This window comes from Porites lutea, chromosome 13 (genome assembly GCF_958299795.1).
Source record: "Porites lutea chromosome 13, jaPorLute2.1, whole genome shotgun sequence".
Classification (NCBI taxonomy): domain Eukaryota; kingdom Metazoa; phylum Cnidaria; class Anthozoa; order Scleractinia; family Poritidae; genus Porites; species Porites lutea.
The window spans coordinates 16,615,050-16,640,846 of NC_133213.1; the positions used below are offsets into that span (position 1 = coordinate 16,615,050).

At 38.1% G+C, this 25,797-nt stretch overlaps 1 protein-coding gene and 1 long non-coding RNA gene across 2 annotated transcripts in view; both read left to right on the forward strand.

The window, feature by feature from the left end:
* The window catches only part of LOC140922465 (uncharacterized), a 75,602-nt gene that overhangs the window by 35,900 nt on the left and 13,905 nt on the right, over positions 1 to 25,797 (forward strand). The window contains exons 5-6 of the mRNA XM_073372449.1: positions 2,094 to 2,348; positions 16,941 to 17,000. Of these exons, the coding sequence (XP_073228550.1) occupies positions 2,094 to 2,348; positions 16,941 to 17,000 (315 nt within the window). The remainder of the gene's footprint in view (positions 1 to 2,093; positions 2,349 to 16,940; positions 17,001 to 25,797) is intronic.
* Positions 10,205 to 15,229, forward strand: LOC140923711 (uncharacterized). The gene is made up of 2 exons (XR_012164176.1): positions 10,205 to 11,195; positions 14,937 to 15,229. It is a non-coding gene; the product is annotated as an uncharacterized lncRNA (long non-coding RNA).

The window sequence follows — 25,797 nt, forward strand, 5'->3', positions numbered from 1 at the left end:
CCTTTCTTTATTAGCCAATCAGAATGTTACGTTTGTTATTCTTTTCTGCACTAAATTGCCTTTTTCTCTGCACTCAACTACCTTTTTTCTGCACCGTGTTACCTAAAAACTGCATTTCTTTTAGCCAATCACAATCACGATTTTTTTTCATGTATATTATTAATTCCAAAATGCACCAGAAAAATTATGTGATTACTTATTAATAATATACACGAAAAACACAACTACAACAACGAATTTTGCCAACGCGCTCGTTTTTAGTTCATTAAACTGATTGGCTGAAACAGACTACTACCTTTCATGGTCTTGAAAAAGTTTGAATTTAACAAACTTTGTCAAATTCAAACTCTTTCAAGACCAACGCTTTCAAAATCATTCAGCCAAGAACTTGGAAATGTGAAATGATTGATTTTATATGCTCACCAGCCTGGTAAACATAACTTGGTTGACAATAATCAGCAAAAGTATAAGACAGTGTTTTTAAATTCATCCTCCATTATGAGAGCTCGGCGTTTACAAGAAGTGTTTACAAGAAGTATACTGCCGTTTTGAAATCAGGAGAATGCTTCGCGCAGCCAAAGATGAAAGGCACTTGCTAAGGTTTTTTAACGACTGTTCATCATTGTCTGAGACCTGAGACCCCATCATAGCCGGATTCATCGAGAAATTTTTGAGATTTAAAACCCGAAAAATGAAGGAGGCAATTTGTTTTCTTCTGACGCTGCTATCGATGGGTGAGTGAAGCCACAGTTGTTGTGATGTCGGAAACTGCCAGTATTAATATAATATATGCTTTTTCTCAGCGCTGGGGTTTTCATTATTTCATTGGCCTACTGCAAGAGTCATCGTAGCTCTTCTTCGTCGCCTTCATCGTAGTCGTTAAGGAAATTTATACCTTTGTGGCCTGTGACTTTGGCGATATGTTCTGAACTTACAATCTTTGCTTTCTTCAGCTACCTGACTGTTGTTTTTCTTGCACAATGATTCGTTAACTTTTTTCTCACTTTCTTTAAGGCTAGTACCGGCTACGGATACTTTCATTATGTTAGTTATGGTATTTTCGTCCATTGATTTAGTTTGGACCAGATGTTGAAATTTTCGGTTTCGTTTGCTATTGAGGTAGAAAAAACAGACCATCGCATGAATGTTTTTTAAAATAGAGGTCTTCGCTCCCCAAAAGACTCCAAGAGAGCAACCGGACACCTTTCTTCTCCAACAAATAACGTACGTGGCTTGAAATCACTGTTGTTATCTTGGAAAACTTGTATCCTTGTTCATTCAAATGCCTGAAAAGTGTAGCTTTCATGGTTTCCGTGTGATTGCTACCGTTTTTGTTTTTTATTACTTTAGCGCAGTCTGTTGTACGTAGCTTGTTTTTTAATTTCTCTGGCTCATTTTCCTCGATTTTGTTGACGGTATTTTTCTCTTAGCAACGCATTTTCAATACATTTAGCTTTTTACTGTGTTCGGGTTTTTGGAATATTTTTTTAACTTTTCTATTGTTGTTTTGCGTACAAAATTAGATCCCGTCGTCGTCTGCTGAAAACCATGGCCATTTTCTAGAATTCTGTTGTTAAAACAGCTCTAATCTGATTGGTTCTTGGTGGTTTCTTGGTGTTTTCAGCTAATCAGAACTCATTTGTAATTTGCACTCGTGTTACAGAAGAACTGCACTCCTTTCTCAGCCAATCAGAGTTGAGTAATTTTTTCGTGTATATTATTAACACAAATACACAACTAATTAATTAGCCCTTTACCCTCGTTTTATGCTAAAATTATAAACACACTATCGCACGATTACGCCAAATTCGGATTATCAATGTGGAACCACACGACTGTAAGAAGTAAGTCACGTTCCAATTGCCAAATATAACTTTGCGAGACTCGCGAATTTTATACTATGAAAACAGTCGCAAGCCATGCCCAGATTGTAGGAAATCTTACGACCGGTAGCCTTCTTGCTATTAGTTGTTGGGTGATTTCAATATTGCCAGGGGTAGAACTTAAGTTCTAGAGACAGGAGCCCGTTAATTAGTATCATGTAGTACTTGCTCGCATGAAAGATTCCGCATCATCCTCTTTCGTCATTGCAGGCACACCAGTTTCCTACTTATTACTTGATGGCCTTGCAGAAGGTCTTGATACAAACTGGATAGAGCTTGGCAAAATCCTTGGCTGTTCCAAGAAAAAACTACAAAAAATAGACATGGAGAATGAATGTTTACGTGATAAAGGAATGGCGATGATTGTTGGGTGGAAGATGAGACGCGGTGATGATGCTACAGTAGAGGTGTTACAAAATGCTCTGATGGAGTTAGGAATGATGGATATGTTGCAACTTGATGCAGGTAAGAATTATTATCATGATAGTTAAAGCTTGAATTTGCTAGAATTACCAGCAGTTATTATTACAAACTTGATGTCCAATTTCTTAGACCAAGCTGACCCCAAGGCTAAATATTGTGGAAGGGCAAAAACGATTCGAAAACGACAAGAGAGGAGTTTTTTTTCTTAACTCCGCAAAACAATACGGATACGTGTGGACGGCTTCTTAGCCTCCTATGAAGCGTTTTCACATGATGTCACAGAGGCCACGTTGGTGAACCAAGAACAATGAAACTGCTGCCGTGTTAGTTTACCCAGACGGTCCTTTGGGAGTTGAGTACCTCTCTCAAGCAAAAACTTTCTTTTCTTCCAAGAAATGAACATTCCTTTTATTAGTTTATTCTAGTTTAAATAGGGCTGTCGATATTTATTCATGTATCTAAGTGACCGAATTATTATACCTGGAGTTTTGAAAACCGGGTTAGCAAAAAAATCAACTGATTCTACTATTTAGCAATTAAAAATAATAAAAAATCATTCAAAGGCTGATTTAAAGCCTTTATCTGACGTCAGGTTGTAAGTTAGTGGTCCCTAGAAGCATTTCAGTGAGTCCAAATTCTAAACGACTTAAATTTTAGAACATTTATTCAGTAATGTGAGTCTGTGAAGTTTCAAACTGGTGTCATCTCAGTCTAGAAGTGTTTAAGTTGAGTGAACTGCAGCGAAAAAGTGCCTGGTTAAGGCTTACATAACAACTTAAAAGTAGTTGATTAGCAAAACACTGCTTTTTTGCGGTCCGATAAACGGCAGGATTTCGCATGGAAATTAGACAACAAACTGATTGAAATATAACCCTAGACGGCCTATGATTCAATTAAAGCCAAGAGCCCGCTGAAACTATAGACCTAGATCCCGTTTTCCTGAGTCGAGAATTGGTTTTCCAAGGCACAATCAGCTAAGCTAATCACCGACGAAACCTTTTTATGGCTGGTACAGAATATTCTGGTGCAAGAGCTCAACCACGCGACCACATACCTGAATTCTGCCTGTCAACACCATGCAGAAATGATCAAATCACACAATTACATTCTTTCGCTGCACTGATAAGACTATCCACAACCACACATATTGATCTTCCCACGTCTAACACAAGCGAAATATCATCAAAAAACTCGGAAAAACACCGCCCATTGGCAGATAAACACCTCAGGACCTGGTGTAAGCATCATATAGTGGTTCCCCGTTAGTTACTAGAAGCAGTGTACATAATCCTACATAGCCATACACAGCCATACATAGCCCTACACAGCCATACATAGCCCTACATAGCCATACATAGCCCTACATAGCCATACGTAGCCATACACAGCCATACACAGGCATACACACACATACATAGCCCTACATAGCCATACATAGCCATACACAGCCATACATAGCCCTACACAGCCATACACAGCCCTACATAACCATACGTAGCCCTACATAGCCCTACACAGCCCTACATAACCATACATAGCCCTACATAGCCATACACAGGCATACACACACATACATAGCCCTACATAGCCCTACACAGCCCTACATAGCCCTAAATAACCATACATAGCCCTACATAGCCCTACACAGCCCTACATAACCATACGTAGCCCTACATAGCCCTACACAGCCCTACGTAACCATACATAGCCCTACATAGCCATACACAGCCATACATAGCCATACATAGCCATACATAGCCCTACAAAGCCATACACTGCCCTACATAGCCAGACTCAGCCCTACATAGCCCTACACAGCCCTACACAGCCATACATAGTTCTATATAGCCCTACATAGCCATACACAGCCATACATAGCCCTACATAGCCCTGAAAAGCTTTACATAGCCATACACAGCCATACATAGCCCTACACAAAGCTAAAATATCCTCAGTGCATTACATGTATGTCACTCTCTGCAATGGAATTCTGAATCTTTGAATTTTCTTGCAAAAAGGGGTTTAATTATTTCTAATTCCTGGCTTGTTTGAACACGGTGCTGGTGAGGTCAATAAATCAATCAAACTTTTACAAGACTGTAGTGCAAATGACAATCCCTGACTGTACTTATAGCCTGCGCATACCGACAGATTACTAGACCATTTATCATACCATGTATTTACCTCTCACAAGGCTACAACTATATAGACTTTGACAAGACAAGTTTAGTTAGTAAACATCCCCAGAGAACCTGTATTCACGCAATAAAAAAAGCAAATTTATTTGGGAGGATATTTAATTCTAAACTACAAATTCTATAACATACTATATTTATTCTAATAATGGAAGCCCTTTCATTTTTTTGAATGACACACAAGCTTTTACTTATATTCTTGATTTCATCATATGTTTCAATAATTAGCTATGTTATTAGGCATTTAATGACTATTAAATAGTCATTTGGAAGTGGGCTGTGGAATGGATTGTGTTTTCATACCGACAATTGTTTTTTTTTTTATTTTTTAATAATGTTAGACACTACAATGCAGAGAACTATGCCAGTGGATCATGAGGTGATCATAACTTTAGTATTTCTGATTGTTACCATGGCATCGACTTTCATTTATTCCTGCTCCTTGCTTACCTGAGTACTTACATTGTATGCTTTTCTTCCATAGGTTTCTGTAATCACATGTAGTGAATTAGAGGTTGATCAGGGAACTGAAGGTAATAAGTTGACACAATGCTACTTGAGGTACTATTCACATCTTGCCCCTTTGATCAAAAGGTAGCCTACACATATACCCACCCTATATAAATTGAGATCAACAGATTACATTATCAACAAATTTTCTTGTTTGGTTATATAACATGTAGTTATATTGAATCACCGTTAATGCTATATGTTATGAACATTAACCATTGTGTGAAAACAGCTGTTTTGGTTTTTTTTCTATTGTTATTACATGCAACTGAGCAGCATACAGGGCAATTAAACCACTTTCAATGTAGGTTTAAACATAAATAAGAACTGACATGTTTTACTAACTTTTATGCATTTGTTGTGGTTGATTTCTTATTTCAGTTAATTTTCATTTTCCAAGGATTTTGGATGTGACCGTGTATTCTAATGAATTTGAAACCAAAATTAACTGAAATAGGAATCTAACTGCAACAGATGCAAATCAATAAATTTGTTGGATTTTAATAATCCAACGAATACTAATGATATGCTGAATTAATATCCAAACATCATTATCAAAAGTTATTATTGCGACTAGATATAATCATAGTTTTGTATATGATATGTTTTAATCAAGATTTTTTTTTCTGCTAAAGCGTCAAGTGCAAGAACCCTGAGGAGGCCTATAGGAGTGGCAGAGGTGATATTATTTTGAATAATATTCTCTGTACAGTGGTATTGTACTGGGAGTATGGGTGGTGCAGTGGTGAGAACATTCGCCTCCCATCACTGATTGTGGCCGGAATTCAAAGCCTTGAGCTTCAATGCCATTTTGCGATTTTCCCCTCTCCTCAAAACCTGACATTTTCAAATTCGAATTCCAGCCAGAATGGTAGAGTTTGTGAATAAATTACCTCTACACTATTTTACTGATTTTATCTTTTCAGTAAAACAAAATATTGATTAATACTTCAAAAGTGAACAACAATTTTAGTACAGTATGTTAGATGTACCAAATTCTGGAAAACACAACCCTTATATCAGAGTTAGCTTGTTGATTAGGCTTATTATGTGCAAAATTATTGAAGTTCGAAATATATATCGTTGTTAACCTACAGGGTTCTGCTCGAACTTCAGAGGCATATGACATCAAGAAAAGCGAAGGTAACGCTTTGCTTAGTTTCACAGTTTGTTGTTTGTTTAGTTTCTTAGTTTGTTGTTGGTGCTTGTTTGGTTGGTGGAGACTGAAGATGGTTTACTGGTTGAACAGTCCTATTTCAGTAATTTGTATATAACCTCAGCCGGTCCAAGCCATTAAAATATTTCATTTTTTGTTTTCTTAAGATCCTGAAGAAGAGTATATTGATGCAGAAGAAAGAGGGAAAATGGTAAACATACTTCATAATAATACAAATTAAAATCTATTCCTCGAGTATCTCTGACTGACTAACGATAATCCTAGTGGGTCATCCTCTTTTCTTCTTCTTTTTTCGTTTTTATTTTTTTCCTTGACAGATCAGAACACTCATAATTTTAGTCAAAACAATTTAAGAGATCAAAATTAATAATGATTAGGCCCGGTTCGGACGCTGAACTTTTCGTGAGCCGAGTTCCTAATTCGAATTACGGCAGATTAAGGTCGATCCAAACTATTTAGGCCGCCTGAATTGGTTCAGACGTCGAACTGTTCATGAACTTAATTCATTGTATTAGGTTCGGCTCGTGAAAAGATCGGCGTCTGAACCGGGCCTTAGAATGTCTACATTTTAATTCTGCAACTAGTTTCAGTATTAATATATACACTTAAGACACTCATGTTTCTTGCTAGCAAGAATGTTAATAATTATTTACCTAGCATTTGTGGTGTAGTGGTGTACAGTGTAATTTAAATTAATGCATATATCTGTCTCTAGGAGTTGGATGACGAGTTGTTACTACGAGCTGCAACTCAAGGTAAAGCCAACTATGGATCCTCACTATCGTATTTTTTCCGCTGTTTGATCGACCCGGGTTATGTTAACAGCCCTAATTTGCAGGGTTTCATTTCATTTGTTAGGTATAGTCACACCAGACTTTTGTGATTAACCTCCTGTCGGTTTGGGTTGGGTTCACTATGGGTTTTGATCACTTTCATTTTTCGAGATTACACGCCGACAATTTAAAACCTTTTTTGACATATAATATAGTGAATCAATTAATTGGCGTCATTGTGGTTACTGAATTGTTATGTCATAATATGTGCTGTCCCACGAAATACTTGTATAACGCATGCGGAAGTATTTAGACGTTTTTAAGGCTAATGACCATAAGGCCATAAATACCAACATTGCCTATTTTAAAACCCTATTTATAAGTAACTGCAACCATATGTACTTTCTTCTCGGACGTCTTTTTTTTCGAATGGCTTTATCAAAAATAGTGGAAATAAAAGACAGCAAGCATCCACAAAAGCTATGAAATAGAATCAATATCTCAGAATATTATACTTGAATCCATCTAAGAATCACCTAAGATCACCTAAGATCACCTAAAAATCACCCAAGAATCACCTAAGATCGTCTACAGTGGAGGCTACAGACATGGGCCCATTTATATTAAAGCGAAAAGAGCCGGATACAACTCCCTCCATCCACTTTTTCTATTCCGGTTGCACCACGCAAAGAATGTTTTTTTTATTTTTGTCAAAGTTCGCATCCCGGGTGGAACGTGCGTGGATAGCCCTTTCAACGGTTTTTTCCACTTTTGACATGGACCAGTAACGATAAAATCTGTCAATACTACTAGAAAGAAGCCTCAAAGTTAGTAAGACTGCCAAATTTGAAAGTGATATGTCATGTTTGTATGGTGGCGGGTAAGTTTGCCCCCCCCCCCCCCCCCTCCCAAATAAAATTTAAAATTTCGCCATAAAATTTCTTAAAATTTCGTTCCTTTGAGAAGCTACATCTTGGTTAGTTTACAACAAACCACTTTCAAACCTAGTGACTGATTTAACTAATTCAAAGGCGCACTTTATAGTGGACTTGTCCCTTCAAAGGTAAAGAATAGAATGAACAACGAAGGGTCTATTGCACAGCGAGGTGTGGAATCACTAGTTGCTTCATTTAGTCACATCCATTGGTGTCCACAATTATGCGGCGTTTTAGCGATCAAGATCTGATGATGTCTATCACTATGTGGGGTGTGGGAAAGTAAATTACTAACCCCTAAGGAGACCAGCGAGGGTGTGGATTCCCCTACTAAAACAGACATTTATAGGTCAGTGTCACGCAATTTATTTATGCACAGCCATAAGCGATACCTCAATGAGCAAATCGTGTCGAAAATAACTTTAAGTGACACCAAAATCGGCAATTTACATCACTAAGGGAAACGATGAGCATCCCCTTCACTTTTATGAGAGTGTCACCCCCAGGGTATACATGTAATAAATACATCAATACGAGTATGCGATTTGGCATTAACTCTGCAGGTTCTTTGATGAGTTGTGCCAATTAATATTCAACCATGAAGTCCAATAGATGGGTAGTGTGAACCTCTAAGGGATTTGAAAGAAAATTAAAATTAAAATCTCCCAGTATGTACTGAATTTCTTAATACCTGGAATCTGTCGGGGTATGTAGGGTTATGTACGAGAGAGGATGTCCTATCAATCTCAGAGAAAAAGTGGCTGAAATATTTCCAAACTCTTCATTCTAATGAATCTCTTAACCCAGCCCATTTTCGGATAAATTAGAAGTGAAATAGTAAAAGCTAGTCTTTACACTTTGATGCCTGTACCATGCCTGAGACCTAATGTGGTGGTCTTATTACTCCCATCTATTTTATTCGAGCGGGAGTAATAACCCGCAAATTTTCGAGGTACATCTGTCTCCAGCTACCTGTGTTCGATATCTTAAACCAACGACTCTTCAAAAATGTCATGTCTTTAAATACGTGTAACAATTGAATCTCAAGTTGGCTTTTCTTTTTTTATACCAAATAACCGCACAGGAGAACACGTCTTTCCTTTACGTTCATAATCACAAGGAAAAGATTTATGAATGCTTTGTCTGCACATGTGTACGGTGATATAGGATTATGTAAGGGTATATAGGGCTATCTATAGGGTTATGTAGGGTTATGTAGGGCTATGTAGTGCTATGTAGGGCTATGTAGGGTTAGGTATGGCTGTGTATGGCTATGTATGGCAATGTATGGTTATGTATGGCTATGTAGGGCTATGTAGGGCTATGTATGGTTATGTAGGGCTATGTATGGCTATGTAGGGCTATGTAGGGCTGTGTATGGCTATGTATGGCTACGTAGGGCTACGTATGGCGATGTAGGGCTATGTATGGCTATGTAAGGCTATGTATGGCTATGTAGGGCTATGTAGGGTTGTGTATGGCTATGTATGGCTATCTAGGGCTATGCAGGGCTATGTAGGGCTATGTAGGGCTGTGTATGGCTATGTATGCCTATGTAGGGCTGTGTATGGCTATCTATGGCTATGTGGGTCTATGTAGGGCTATGTATGGCTATGTAGGGCTATCTATGGTTATGTAGGGCTATGTAGGGCTATGTAGGGCTGTGTAGGGCTGTGTATGGCTATGTAGGGCTATGTATGGCTATGTATGGCTATGTAGGGATATGTAGGGCTACACTGTAAAATTCGACTAGTTAAAATGACTGTTTTAAATGGTTGTAACTAATAACAATAGTCATTGTAACCATTCTTAACAGTCGAAATTGTCAACAAAAGAAAATTGTTAAAATAACCTGGATTAATACTTGGTTTTAACCATTGAGGTTAGTTGTGATAACTTGAACTATTCTGATTAGTGTAAACGACCAAAATCATTCGTCGTGCATATGTGCTTTAGGGGACAAGAAAAGTTATGGGGGGGGGGGAATTTTCGAGCCGCAGGAATTTTTTTCGTTATCAAATTTCTTGTACGAATTTTTTTTAGGCCATAGCATGAATATTTTTTAGGGTTAATTGGCGTGCAAGAATTTTTTTCATTTAATTTTACCCTGCGCGAACTTTTTTTTTTGTATTTCGCCAGCGCCCCCCCCCCCCCCCCATAAGTTTTCTAATGGTCCGTCCCTTAGTTTTTTTCCTCTCGTTTCTTCTTCTTGTTTTTTTTCTCCGTTTCCTGTTTGTGGTCTCATGTTTGTCAATTGAAGTGGAAAGTTGGATAAGTTGCCTAACTTAGTTCAACCGACAACAAGATTCTGCAACAAGAGAAAAATAATGTAAAAATCAGGGGGGAAATGCGATCATCTAGCGCTTTATAAAACTGTTACAGTAATAGCTCATTCAGTGATGACGTAAGATAAACAAACTTTGTTATTTCAACTATTTCATTGATAGATTACACGCTGCAAACCGAAATTTCTATGACAGATATTAGTAGTTGATATAACTACTGAAATAAGTTAATTCAACTAGTATTGTGGGTGGTATAATGACATTTTTAAAAATCAGTCAAAATCAGTCTATTAAAATAGAACAAGACTATGCTTTACAATCCTTTACACTATTACTATTACTTAAATGTTGACTTATACAAACTGCGGAATTGCTTACATGAGCAACAGTAAATATTGTGACTGCTAACAACAACTATCCTCCTTTGATGCAACCGACGGTACAACAAGGCATGACTTCAATTAGTTGACAGGAATCTGAGGAATGTTAATGTGGTTCCTATCTTTTCTGAAAAATGTAACACCATCTCTTGTTGTCGTTCTATTTTTTTTTTTTTTTCGCCTTTTAATATTTCGTCTCTCCTTTCGTATTATCGTTTTCGGCTCACAGTTCAAGTAAAGGAAATTTACAACAACTTGAATTTCGTGAGTCAAAGGAAACGCAGTAGATCAACAGATCACATACCGTAGCTACATTATTCTAAAATCTTAGTCGCCGGAAGCTAAAGTGACAGGGCGCGAATTTTCGTCCAATCAGGATCGATGATGTTTTGTTTGAACATTGACTCCTGAATAACCTTTGTTTGCCTCTGTGTATTCCGACTGTCCTACACGAAGGTTGTGCTGAAATGAAGCTCCGTGAATTTGAAGATTTTAAGTCAACATCTCCATGGATCTCAAGTTAACAATTATGTATCAAGGCCGAATGTTATAGCAGGGGATGATAGAGGCTCTAAGTGACTGCTAAGGATAGAGTTAATGAAACCATTCAGAGATTACACCGACGCATTTCGAGGTGAGTACAAATTCCATAATTTGTGAGATTGAGGTAAAAACTATAGTCTGGCCCTGGGTTTCTTCTTCAAGCTTTTGAAGAATTATTTCACCGTACTGTAACACCTGAAACAGTTTTCTTACCATCTGAAATCGCAAAACAGAGCCAGTGCTGCGAACAGGCTCTCTTTTGGTCGAAAATCTGTGAAAGAGCGGTATAACCCATTGTTGGTGTTTATTATCTTTGAGATTTCGTTAAACGTCTCCATTGCGCTTAAAATTTTTGGTTACCCTCCCAGAACAATTAGCCCGAGAGGAGACCGATGTAAAGGGGAATAAGGATCATGAAAGTAGAGGAATACGTCGAACGGAATTTTTTGTGAATTACCGATTACCGTTGGTGGTTCGTTAGTTTTAGCGCCAAAACGTCAACAGCGAAGACTGCATTTTTATTGCCACGTGTTATGCCTTAGAAGATTTGAAAAAACAATTAGTATTGACCAGAGAATCATGTTTAAAGGAGAAGTCAGATGATGTATGTACATATATTTTTATTTTAAACTACTTGGAGGACTGAATTGTTGATAAATGGACCAAATTTTTTTAGTGTCAGTTTATTTTCCTTCGTCTCGAGTACATGACTTTCTGTGAATGTCACGGTTAAATAGAATGGTGAAGTGTGCTAAGGGTTGAAGAAAAGCTTAACTCCTATGCTCAGTTAAAAGCCGTTGTTTTGTCAAGGCAAGATTTAATTGCTTGCCTACTGGCAATTTCCTTGCTGAGGTTGTCACTTGGGGCAGCCTTGCTTGGGCTATAATCTGCAGCTTGCGGGTTCTTGCTTTCTCTCTTGACCCGGCTCACATATTTGTAAATACTTCCCATCAGTGATACCAAATTCAAAATTAATTACTATTTCAAACAATGTCTTGCGTAAACATTTGAGCTGAAACTCTACGTGGACCGACGTGCAGTCAATGAGTTCAGTACTCCAAGAGTGAAATGACAACGAGAAAAAAAAGGAGACAACGAAAGAATTGCATAAGTCGAAAAAACTGTCGAATTATAGACTTCTTTATTCTGCTGGCAGTAATTTTAAGGATTGCAAAGTAGATATTCCTAAAAGCATGTTAATTAAAGGTATCTGCACCAGCAATTTTTTTAAGGTTTTCTTTCGCATTCAAAATGTTTTTACAGTGAGTTCAGAGATAATAAGCATATTATCTTTTTCGAATTTACCTTCCTATTAATTAAGCGAAAATGTACTTGAAAGGTTACCGATTTAATTACCGAAAGTCTGAAGGAAAAATTTTCATATCCGTTTCTAAGAACACTTACTGCAGGAGACTGCATGAAGGAGTGCAATTAGACCCCCCTTTACAGCATCAAGTTCTCTAGCTTGTATACAGACACCTTCTCCCCTCAAAAAAAAAAAAACTCGGAGAGCATACATCTTTACACAGGCTACGAGTTCTCTTGACTCTCTCAACGAAATCTAATTATGCATGGATTCATTTAAATATTACCGCCACTTATATATGCCTAACTTGATTTTCCTTTTCATGACATTGATTTACCTTGTAGCCTGCGAATACAGCCGTCTTTCCTCGCTCCTCACCGCAAGAGACTTTTCGCGCGCAAACTTCCAAAGCAGGCGAGGAGAGACGGCTGTATTTGCAGAGTATTTTCTTGCTTCTGCACAGTCTTTGATGAGTAATCTTACTTTTGACCGGCTTTACTTCTTGTCAAAATTCTCTACATTTGATTTTCTCAGTTCAGCGTGCAAGGTTTGCTACTAATAAATCAGGGTAAATAATATAGGCAAAGTGGAAAACGTGCATCTTCACGGGGCAGGCTTTAGGAACGAAAATATATATTTTTTCAGTAGGGCTAAGAAATTATTATAAATAAATCATAGACTTTAATGGCTATCACAATAAGTGGTGGTTCCAGTGGTTTACACTGTCACTGTGGCAATGACAATGGCAATACTGACGCCGCCTGTGTGATCATGATGCATCTTCTGGAAGCCGTGCATCAAACCTTGTTATTGCATAATGGTTCAAAATCCAAGGGGGCTATAGGGCAAGTAATTCATGGCAGTCTCCATATAGACTCCTTGATATGTTATCTCTTATACCTTGTATACCACTATATATCTTATTTTTACCCTAGTAATACTACTGTATACCCTGTATACCCCTATATATCCAGTGTACCCATGTTTACCCTAGTGATACTGTATACCCCTATTTATCCTGTGTACCCATGTTTACCCAAGTAATACTGTATACCTTTTACACCCTGGTATATCCTGTGTACCCATGTTTACCCTAGTAATACTGTATACCTTGTATACCCCTATATACCCTCTTTACCCATGTTTACCCTAGTAACACTGTATACCCTGTATACCCCTATATATCTTCTGTACCCATTTCTACCATAGTAATACTGTATACCTTGTTTTAGGGTAAACATGGGTACACAGGATATATAGGGGTATACAGGTTATACAGTATGACTAGCGTAAACATGGGTACACACAGGAGCCGATTACTGGTACACAGGATATATAGGGGAATACAAGGTATAGAGTATTACTAGGGTAAACATGGGTACACAGGATATATAGGGGTATACAAGGTATACAGTGTTACTAGGGTAAGCATAGGTATACAAGATATATAGTGGTATACAAGGTATACAGTATGACTAGGGTAAACATGGGTACACAGGATATATAGGGGTATACAAGGTACACAGTATGACTGGGGCAAATGTGCATACACAGGATATACAGGGTATACAGTATTACGAGGGTAAACATGAAAACACAAGATATATAGGGTTATACAAGGTACACAGTATGACTATAGGGTATACAGGGTATGCAGTATTACTAGGGTAAACATGGGTACACAGCATATATAGGGGTATACAGTATTACTAGGGTAAACATGATATGCCAGGGTATACAAGGAATACAGTGTTACTAGGGTAAACATGGGTACACAGGATAAATAGGGGTTTACAGGGTATACAGTATTACTAGTGTAAACATGGGTAAACAGGATATATAGGGGCATACATGGTATACAGTATTACTAGGGTAAGCACAGGTACACAGGATATATAGGGGCATACATGGTATACAGTATTACTAGGGTAAACATGGGTACACAAGATATATAGGGGTATACAGGGTATACAGTATCACTAGGGTATTCATGGCTACACAGGATATATAGGGGTATACAAGGGTATACTTGCTATGCTGGTATTATAACCTATTGCACTAATATATTAGGGGGTTTATATGGAGACTACCATGAATTACTTGCCAGATAGAGAGGTTATTTGGCATTTTTTTGCACTTCCAAGGACATTTTACACAACAGGCTTTTCACACCCCAATAAAGCACGTTAATTACTACTTGGCCAATTTACTTAATAATTGCAACTGACTTAGTTATAGGAACCGCTTTTAGGGGGATAGAATGTTATTAGTTTTTTTTCCATTCTTTTGCGACAGAAACAAAGGAAAAAACGAAAGGTATATACAATAATACATATACAGTATATCTGAAAGAGCAATGTTTTTTTAGTAGTATTATCATTAGATATAGAAATGTTAGACTGAAATATGGTTAAAACCAAAACCTTATCATGGAAAAAAAAAATGAAAAGCTTGTAGTTTGAGTTTATAGGAAATGTTCAGGATTTGTAACTTGGCAGTAAAACAGATATTTTTTCTTTGTTGCAGAATGATTCAGATGCAGAAGATTACGAAAGGATATGCGCAATGGAAATATTGACCCTTCAAAAATTTCAAGGGTTTTTATATTTCAAAGAAATGACTGCAGAACCGCAACAAAATCGAAAAACAGCTAGCCTCAAATTACTTGTATCAGCCGGTATTCATGCCGATGAAGAGTCAATATTACATACCTGGAAGTACGACGCAGTCCTTTATTTTCCATTCTAGGACGCCATTTTACTGAATAGAATGTTTACAACCGACTGCATAAATGTACGTTCAATAAAGATGAAACCGAATTTTTTTGTTAATATGGTCCATTTAAATGTGTTATTTTAACTCTTTTACAGTATTTAAATCTACTGACTTTTCAAAGTTAAAATAACAATTTTTTGTAACCTATTCTTTTTTAGTTATATTAACGAAAAGTAACTAAAAAAAATGGGTTCTCTCAGATGCACCCCGGGTAGTTTTTTGAATAGTTGAATTGACTAATTTGAAATGGTCTCATAACTAAATAAAGTGAGTTAATTTAACCAAAAATATTGGTCATTCTTACTTAAAAGAAACTGGTTAAAACTACCATTTACTAATGGTTAAAACAACATAAATATTGAACTAAAAACAACCAAACAAAAAGGTCAAAATAACCCTGTTGATATTCATTTTAACTGCTTTTAAACTAGTTATTTCAAATCAAAAGAATCCAGTTATTTCAAACCAATCTAAATTGGTCAATCTGACTAAAACAAAAGGATTCTCTCAGATGCATTTTGCAACAATTTTCATTGGTTATTTTAACTAGTCAAATTTTGCTGTGTATGTATGGCTATGTAAGGCTATGTATGGCTATGTAGGGCTATGTATGGCTAGTTAGGGCTATGTATGGCTAGTTAGGGCTATGTATGACTATGTAGGGCTATGTATGACTATGTAGGGCTATGTATGGCTGTGTATGGCTTTGTATGGCTGTGTATGGCTATGTAGGGCTATATATGGCTATGTAGGGCTATGTATGGCTGTGTATGCCTATGTAGGGTTATGTAGTGCTATGTAGAGCTATGTAGGGCTATGTAAAGCTATTGAGAGCAATGTATGCCATATATTAGCTAACGGGCAACCACTATATGATGCTTACACCACGTACCTGTGTGTGGGGTGCTCAGTCTCTCGGGCTTATAAAACCTGACCTCCCTCATTCTTAGGGATTTTACTCGTGTTTTCACACCAGGAAAATAAAAAAAGAGCTCTTGCTCCGGGTCAACGTTCCAATTTTGCTCTCGCCTAATTCATTTCACTCCTAAGAGCCTGTTCCCGAGACCAAATTAAAGACTTAGTGGTCACCTTAGAAAACCGAACAATATCGTTCCTTTCTGTCTCAGCCCGGATCAGGGTGATTGATCCGTTTAGCCAAAGGAAGCGAGAATATAATACGATATTGGACGATGCAGAGTCTGCGAATCGTAATACCTTTGTCCCATCTCAGAGCCTTACACGATGCTCTCCGGGAAACCTTTTTTTATGGTGACCAATAACGAAATTTAAACTGCTAAAGGGCATCGAAACCAGCTTTAGGTGCGCACTGATTTCAAATAACTGTGACTTGTGTTAAAGAGAGAATTGTGGGTAGGGCCGGGGGAAAAAACACAGAGAGAGGGAGGGAAGTGGGGGGCGGGGGCGGGGTAGATAGAAATCCGCGAAATTCTGTCCAGAGCCACTTCTAAAGAAATCCCTAATCACAATAGAACCAAAAAAGACATAACCAAACAATACAGTAAACAAGCTAAGACCAGGGAAGTTGAGAGAAATTACAAAATTTTAGCTAACCCGGTTTTCACAAATCTAGGTAGATTTATTTTAGAACAGACACGGATAAACGCTGTGCGTCACAGGAATTCGGTCAGTTGACTCTCTACTGTCACTCATTTAAAAAGGGCCATAAGTTATGGCTGCTCATTTGGGCAAGCTTAAGGTGGCAGCTGATTTTTGTGTCTTGCATCCTTGCGTTAGGTCAAACGAAAAAGAAAGCTCTTGACGTCCAAGGAGGTTTCACGACTGGAATTCCTGCAGGTAAGTTATACACGCCGTTTCTGTTCATAATTACTAGGGAACTTAGGCAAAAGCGTGTCTGAGCGACACACGTCAACCGGAAGTGGACGTATTACATTTCTGATCTCTGCTTTTGCCCAAATTTTCAGTTAAATTATCTCTACAACTGTAAAGTCAAGTAACTAAGCAATACAAATTTTATAGCGTCAAAAGGCATATTTTAAAAACGGGCCAACATGTGCGGTCTGCTTGCATTTAGGGAGTAGATTTTGATCGATGATGGCAAGCTTGAATTAATTGACTAAGCTATTATCATGGATCTTTATACAACTCTTCCCTTTCGTCACGACATGGATAATAGAAAGACTGGATAGGAAACTGGCTGACGTGATCGGTTCCAACATAGTGGAAAAATGTGATGTCACATTATCCGAGAGCCATTCAACCTCTTAAATCCGGTGTTTCGCGATTCTTATTTTTTCCTCGCATATTTCCCTATCTCTGTCCTCGACTGTACAGATTGCCCATGTTTTAAAGTAAAAAGATGAAGAGTACTTACTCTTGGAGAAGACAGTTAGAGGGTACAAAACCAGTAGAGGCAAAAGGCAGAGTAAATGATTATGAAACTTGTGAAAGCGAAGAATGACTCCAGCGCCCAATAATCAAATGCACTATACGGCAAGCATAACTACATGAAGATATACGAAAAATTACATTTATACAGTGGCAAAAAACCTACAAAAAAAGACACAGCCTAACGTTAGTCTACAAACCACAAGAAAACCGAAAATTTTAATTATTTTATCACGGTTTTGACGACTTCTTTTCTGCTTAAAAAGCTTAGCGAGTGTCGAATTTTATAAGTTAACAACTCTTGACAAAATGATTTTATTGGCGGTAAAACTGTCGAGGTTTGATGTTTCAAGTACCCAGCTCAAACGAGGGTTTAATTTTCCATTCAAATTTATTTACGGACAACCAGTGACAAAAAGCCGTATTTGTATACGTTCTCACATTCTAAATCTATTTCAAAAAACAAGTAGTTGCCACTCCTACACTATAACAGCATCGGCTTCAGTTAGTATTTATGTTAACAGTTCCGATCCAGAATTATATAAGCTGTCTTTCTCTCGCTTTGGGGCTAAGCTGTGGAATAAGATACCCTGTCACATCCAACATCTTGCCAAGAATAAATTCAAACAAACACTCAAATTACTTTTTGATATTCTGAATTCAGAAGATGACTGTATTGATACGCCCACCTTAATTAAAAAGGTTAAATAAGCCAAAAATGTCGAAAATATATTCTTGATTATTAGTTTCTGCTTTTACAATTTATTTGTTTAATTCTTTTTTTCTTTAGTCTGTTATCTAGTCCTCATCCATATTACGATTTTAATTTCATTTAGTGTAAACTGTAAACTTTCCTTAGTTAATAGCCTTAGTCTTAATTTCATATTTTGCACGCATTGTCCCGCCTCGAATAGCCTTGCTAGCTGTGGACAATACTTCTGTAGTTAATTTCATTTGTTAGTTTTGTTTGTTTGTTGTTGTTGTTGTTGTAAAAAGGGGGGATAAAAAGTTCACAGCGGAGAAAGGAAATTTGCTTGAGGACCACTGAGGAAACGCCATTACTAACTTTCTCAAATGATTTTTAGAGTAAAGCAAGTTGTTTTGTTATTTTCGGGTATAAATTTACAATTACCCAAGTTAATTTTCAGTCAGGACTTTGAAAAAGCGAACTGTAACGCTTTTAAAACTGTTTTATAACATAGCGCGCGTGCTTGCCCTATGTAAGTCCTATTGAGCCGCTATGAACAAAATCTCTATTTACGTACCCCGTCCGTAAATAAAGGGGTTTTATGATGACGTGTTCAGCTGTGTTTTTGGTATCTTTTCCAAGTACTAAGTACCCAAAAATCGAGGACAATAATGAAAAACGTTCTAGCATTTTTGGAATTTAGCTTCTTACCACTCAAACCAACAGCAAAAGCGGTGAAGATGTTTCGCAAGTAATGGAGCCTGAATTGTTGAAAAGTCTGCCGTAAAGACTGACATTTAGCTTGAAAGATCCAATTTGTCTAAAGTGTCCTCCTTTTGGACGTTTGTTTATCCTTTACAAAACAAGTTAATTATAAATTATGCACTTTTGTTATCGCCGAACAATATATCCGACTGAAGCAGGAAAATTTCCCTAATGCACTAACAAGACAAATTACACAAGAAGACACAAATTTATTACTCACAAAAACATCTGCTGCCAGGTGTTCTCAAGAAGCCGTTATGACCAGCCATGTTTGTAAATGAATATAACGTAGGATGACAGTCGTCTTCGCTAAAAAACAAGTTTTCAGCGAATCCAAATCATACTCTTCTTACGAACAATTGAGTATTTTGATTTTAGGTGGACTTTTACCTTTGTTTCAGCTTAGTTTTCATTAATCGTTAACGAATAAATAAGAAAATTCTCAATTTTACATAAAGGTTTTCTTTCACACTAGACGATTGTGGCGTGTTTGTAACCAGCCAACAGAAGCGTTTGTTTTTCTGTGTCGTGCGTTACGAGAATTTTGCAGTTAATCAAAAAGCAAGCATTTTTGTCAGCTATGTTATAAAAGAATTTGCTCATGCTTCAGGCGGCGTATATCGAGTTATGGATGCACTTGGGAAGTTTGGAGAGCACTCAAGAAGCTAGAGTTGCTCGAGGAGCACTAAGCTTACGCATCTTTCGTGCTCTTCAAACTTTCCGCGTGCATCCATAACTCGATAAAAGGACGTAAGCATAAACAAATTCTTTAATGTAAAACGGTTAATGTTAACTACTAGAAATCCACTGGGAAGCAAACTCTCCTGAATAGACAAAGCAGAACTTCTTTTTCATGAGGATACACTTATCTTCCACTTATAAGGCTTAATAAAGCTTAGAAATACGTTATCTTTTGAAATGCTGACCTGTTTTTAGGATGTAACAGCCTTTAAGTTTTTTGTATTGTAGTGTGGCTTTTTTAATGATATGGATAGGGAATACTGTAAATCACCTCTGAAATAAACATTAACACTGTTCCCAAAACAAAATAGAAGCTGATTATTAAAAAAAGTATCAGCAACATCCAGGTCCCAGTTGTTCGAAAGCCGATTAGCGCTTAACCCAGGGTCGAATTTAAGCTGGGTTTCTTTTTCTTGTGTTCAAAAGCATTTTCTCGGATAATTTTCTCTGTTATTTTAAGAGCTTCCAATCATCAACTTGTACACGAAAAGAATTAAAACTGAAATGCTTTTTGAGCTTTCAAATCTGAATTCAAATCTCACACTAACCCTGGGTTACCTTAACCCAGCTTTAAACAACTCGGCCCAGTGGTTGAGGTTGAGTGGCTGAGGTAAGTGGATGAGGGCCTGAAAAAATATGACTGTCTGGTCACATTATCTGTTGCTGAAAACAAAATTCGTACCCCAAACAAGTACATATTAATTTGATTTAGAATACGTCTTGGTATGGTTTATCATCTACAGGCACATTGTTGCATTGGATCTCTAAAAAACTACAAACAATGATAGTGCTAATCAAGACCATCTTTGGTTTGAAAAACAATGTGATTTAGATATAGACCGCTTCAGTGAAGAACACTAACCTAATCTAAAACACATGACTCTGTAGCTCAGTAATACATGCAGTGACTGTCACACAGTAAATTTGTCCCAGATAGAAACAAGTAGCTGATACACTTCAAAAGTAATCAATAAAGCTTAAAGCACCACCTGATCATATATAAATTAGATGCCACATTCTGGCTGTCATGCATGAAAAAAAACAACTTTGTTGCTGTTTAATACAGAAAGATTGATTGATTTGTGCCCTCACAGAAGAGTACTTGACCACAATTTTACTGTCTTCATTGATTAAATGTGTTCAGCAAATCCTACAAAAAAGACAAACACAAGGAAAACTAAAACACTGTTTAAAAAAATAACAAGACTTTAATAGGAGCCAAAACGGGGGCCGAAAAATGTCAGTAGGTGTTTTCCCATTGATGCTTCAATTAATTTTATGTAAGGGACAAGCACAAAAATTATTCGAGTCTCTTGAGTGCCTTCAAATACAAGCTGCGAAGAGCGACGTGAAGCGATTGTATTTACAGGATATGTAAGCTTAAGTAATGGTCCGCCTAAGAACGATAGCAGAAAACAATATTTTTATTTTCTTGAATTTGACATACAAGCGTTTCCAACGCAAGAATGAACAATAACGGAGAGAGAGGATCACCCTGTCTTACCCCACGTTTAACAAAAAAGATATCAGTTGTAAAGCCATTATTTAGTACACAGCTCGTCAAGTTCCTATAGAAAGTCTACCATTAAAGAAAATTTGGTCCGAAACCCATTTCTTCGATCCTGATATTGTGAGAAGGAAGAAATGAAGTTGACGCTGCTCTGGTGCAGTGGCCTTTGAATTTAGACACATTAACGCCAGCAGTAGATAGGACTGCTTTACCCCATCTAGAAATGGTGTCCGTGCTTACAGTACCATGAGGCTTAGAGTGACTTAATAGCAGTTGTTTGATGCCATTTCGCAAATCGCTTGTCCGCTTAATATACTCTTTTACATGTGTGAGGATACACAACTTTTCATCCGCTGAATAGGATAAAAAGACGAGGGGGCAACATGGGTTCCTACACGGGTCTGCTTCATCTTATCAGTGACATTGAAGACACACTTGTCGGTGGACAGCTCCATATTGACAGTTATTAGAGAGTTAATCGTTTGACTTCGCTGTACACTAAGGAGACTTGAAAAAAATGTCAATTTCACAGTAAAATCTTTTAGGCTGAGTTGCGAGGCCAGGGGTTGTTCACGAATATGAGTAAAAAAACCATGCAAGGCTTACGTCCCAGATAGATTTATATCGTGGAAAGGCAGGGCGGAAAGATTCCTTTCAAGAAGCGCTTGACAACTGGTAACTGTCCAAACGGAATGGATAAATTGGAGTTGAACTGTAAGATAAACGACAACATGCTTAGAGCATTATTTATAGTGCTGTATGAAGAACCTATTTCATATAACATGGACAAAAAATCCACGGCCATGGTTATCGGTGGTGATAAGATGTCACAGTGTTGTTGTCTGCAAAATGCTAGCCATTTCTGGAGATAGGTCTGGTACTGGGAGGCTTTACCTTCTGGCCATGATGAAGTGATAACCTCTATTGATATGGTGGTGAAGCCAAGGCCTTGGAGTTGTTGCCTGACAGTAAACAGATAAGAAGGCTCATTTTCTTGTGCAGAGGATGGCTGATCTCCGGGTATTCGAGAAGACTTGGAAGGTTCTTTGACGGAGGAAGAGTGACCGGTGGAAGAAGAAGCAGGGTTGTCAAGATGGGATACCACGACTGACTTGGCCACATCGGCACTACCAACACTCCTGTTGCCCTGTCCTGAATAATTTTCTGAAGCACTCTGAGAACACCACTAAAAGGTGGAAAAGAATAAAATTTTTTTCTCAGTCCATGAGATGGTGAATGCATCAATACAAGAGGCCTCTGGGTCACGCCGGAATGAACAATATATAGGAAACTGATGCAAACAGTTCGATTTCTGGTTTGACGTCAAGGGTATCAAGGACGTTTCTCAATAGTGTGGGATTTATCATCCATTCCGTATCCTGAGAATGGGAGTGCCTAGATTCTCTGTCATCTCTAACATTAAGAGAGCCAGGGATGTGCACAGCAGTAAGCCATGTTCTGCCATGCGAAATGCTAAACTCCCAAATTTTTACTGCAAGTGAATGACATTCAGGAGTATGGCATGTTCCCATGTTATTCATGGCAGCAACTGCGGTAGTATTGTCAGTCATTAGCTGAACATGTTTTCCAGAAAGCGAGGTATGAAAACACCTAAGAGCAAATAGGACTGTCAAAAGTTCAAGACAGTTGATGTGACTGTTAGCCTCTGTGACTGACCACCTCCTCCCTGTTGAGATATCATTTATTACCGCCCCCCATTCCGCAAGGGAGGCATCAGAATACAGTGTTACATCAACTTGCCGATGGCAAATTGGATTAAGGCTCCCATCTAAGTTGCATAACCACCATTGCATTTCAGAGACACCTTTCTCTGAGATAACCACGTGTGCAACAACATTTCCCTTGGAGCATTTGAGAGCGTTAATTTTATCCATTTCCGAGTACCTGTAATAGAGTGTGCCATATTTGACAGCTGGTAGACTGGACACTAAATGGCCAATAGGTCTAGCAATGTCCCGAATCTTAAGGGAATGTGAACCGTCCATAGAAAAGATTAGGAAGTCTTTAACTTGTGTATGTTATCTTCAGTGAGCATGACAATCATTCTTACCGAATCAATAATGAATCCCAAAAAAATCATTTTCTGCTGTGGAATAAACACAGATTTTTCAGGGTGGATTACCAAACCAGGATTGTCTAACATTTGAATGGAATCAAGGACATTGATCGCACATTTTTGATATGTACTTCCTTGAAGGTATAAATCATCAATGTATCCACTAGCAATGTGTTTCATCAGTCTCAGATGTGAAAGGGGTGTCTTCAACATTTTAGTGAATTTTCGAGGACCATTAGGAAAAACTGTGTATTCAAAGATTCTCCATTGTACATAAACTTTAGGTACTTCTGAAAATAAGGGTGTATACGGAAACTATAATAAGCATCCTTCAAGTCCAAGGGTGCCATTAAACAGTTTGGAGACCTAGGACGGTACGTATCCTTTATCCTGGAGGGCAAATATTCCTCATCAACTAGACTCATGTGGTCTCTTGATATGGCGTTTTGTGGGTATGCCACCTGGTCAAACGGTTGGGATGATGAACTCAATACATTCACCTGAAATAGTCTGGAGAATAAGAGCATCGGTTGTTAAAGTCGCCCATTCGTGTATATGCAGGGATAACTGCCCCCCTTTGAAACTGTTGACCTTAGCACGCAAATAGGGAATAAGAGAGGAATCTATGGGAACTCTTTTACCTTCGTTTTGATGACATTTAGTTCTTTGTGAAATTCTTCTTGGGAATGAAACGAGGCTGTTTTTGATTTTTTTCTTGGGGGGAGGGTTCCCCCCCCCTTGATCCCTAAAAAAGGCTTACTACTATGGTGACCTTGAGACTGGCTTCCTCTGAACTGGCCACTGTGGTGGTTCTTTTGTGAAACACTTCCTCTGTTGTTACTCATTAATCTATTAGTTGTCTTTAGTTCTTGTAGAGTTTTGGGTAAGTCCTCATTGAATAAAAGCTTTCCTTGTTTGAGGGTTCTGGGGCAGGCCTGTTTAAACTCCTGGTTTAAATAAGGGCGAATAGCATCCCTTCGTTTGAAGGAGAGTTCTTTGTTTACATGCCCAAGTAAGGCGACAGAGTCAGTCAGCCTAGGTATGAGGCTTCTATAATTGGGAGAGGTCTTCTTCTCCTGATGACTCAGCAGGTCCTCGACGCTTACCACAATAGCACTGGACACTTTGATTAACGTGTCCTGTAACACAGACACTCTGATATCTGACCTTTTAGAATTCGCGCTAAGATTCCCCCAAATTTCTGGGTTTACTTTGGGTACAAAGAGCTCTGTACAATTACTAAGTGTCTTATACTTTTGAAGTATCTCTTTTCGTTTGTCAATACTGTATTCAGTATGAAACTTACCATTAACAAGTTTTGACAATTTGTCAGATACTGGAGGGCCACTTTCATCAGACGAACTCAGGGAAGTGGTGATTTGAGTGAGTAACCCATCATTATTTAACTCATCCTCTGGTTCTAGTGGCTCGTCGACAAGACTGTAATCGCCAAATAAAATGAGTGCATCATCATCTTGGAGCTTGGGGTGTGCTTTATCTGAAGCGCTATCATGTAATTCCTTTGAAGTAGTTGTCTTTGCTTTATCTGAAGCGATCGCAATGGCACGACCTGACTCATCTGAGTCACGCTTCTTTCTTTTAGCGGACGAGTGGGCGGTCTCGCTCGACGTAGACTGACGCTTTTGCTGAACCAGCTCCTGAAGTAATGTATTTGAGGAGGTCACACTTGCCGGTAAAGCACTAAGTATTAAAAGCATGGTTGGTGAGGTGTTTTGACCAGGGTCATCCTCATCATGAACAGCAGGAGATGCATGCTGACTGTTTGATGCTTTGGCCTTCAGCGCGGCCTGGCTTTCATTGATGGTGAAAAAAGAGCGGGAAAAACGTAAAACAGAAAAAAACTGTAACGAAGGACGATAATTCACACTTAGCTGTATGTAGGTTTTGTCGAGAAGAATAGCCAGGAGAACTAAGAAGTACGTCGATGAATTTTTGTGTCTTAGACGTCGACCAAACAAGAAAAAAAGTACTCCACAAAGGTGAAAGCCGGCCTTCTTCAACGCAAGAACAACACGACTGATTTGACGCATGCGCTCGTACCACTCCTTCGCGACCATGGCTGATGACAAAATAGAATAGTATTTTTGGCCTTCAGCAGTACTCACAAGCGCTCCTCAAGCCTCCCCTTTTCAAAAGGTTACGTTTCACTAAAACTCAAAGTATAAACGCCATCCACTACACTGGTTTCAAAACAAACTGACGGAGATTTCCAATAAAATTGTGAAGTTCTTCTGCGACAAGGAACGCGTACACTTCAGGAATGTTTCCCAATTGACCAGTATGGATATTTTTCCCACGGAAAAAATGATTTCATAAATCTTCAGAAAAGTCCATTGACATTTTGTGCGTGAAGTGGGAAAAGTCGCATGTTCCGTTAAACGTACTTCTGTTACTTGTATCTCAGGTTTGTTGTTTGCCGGCATGGCCTTTAAAATCCCGCACC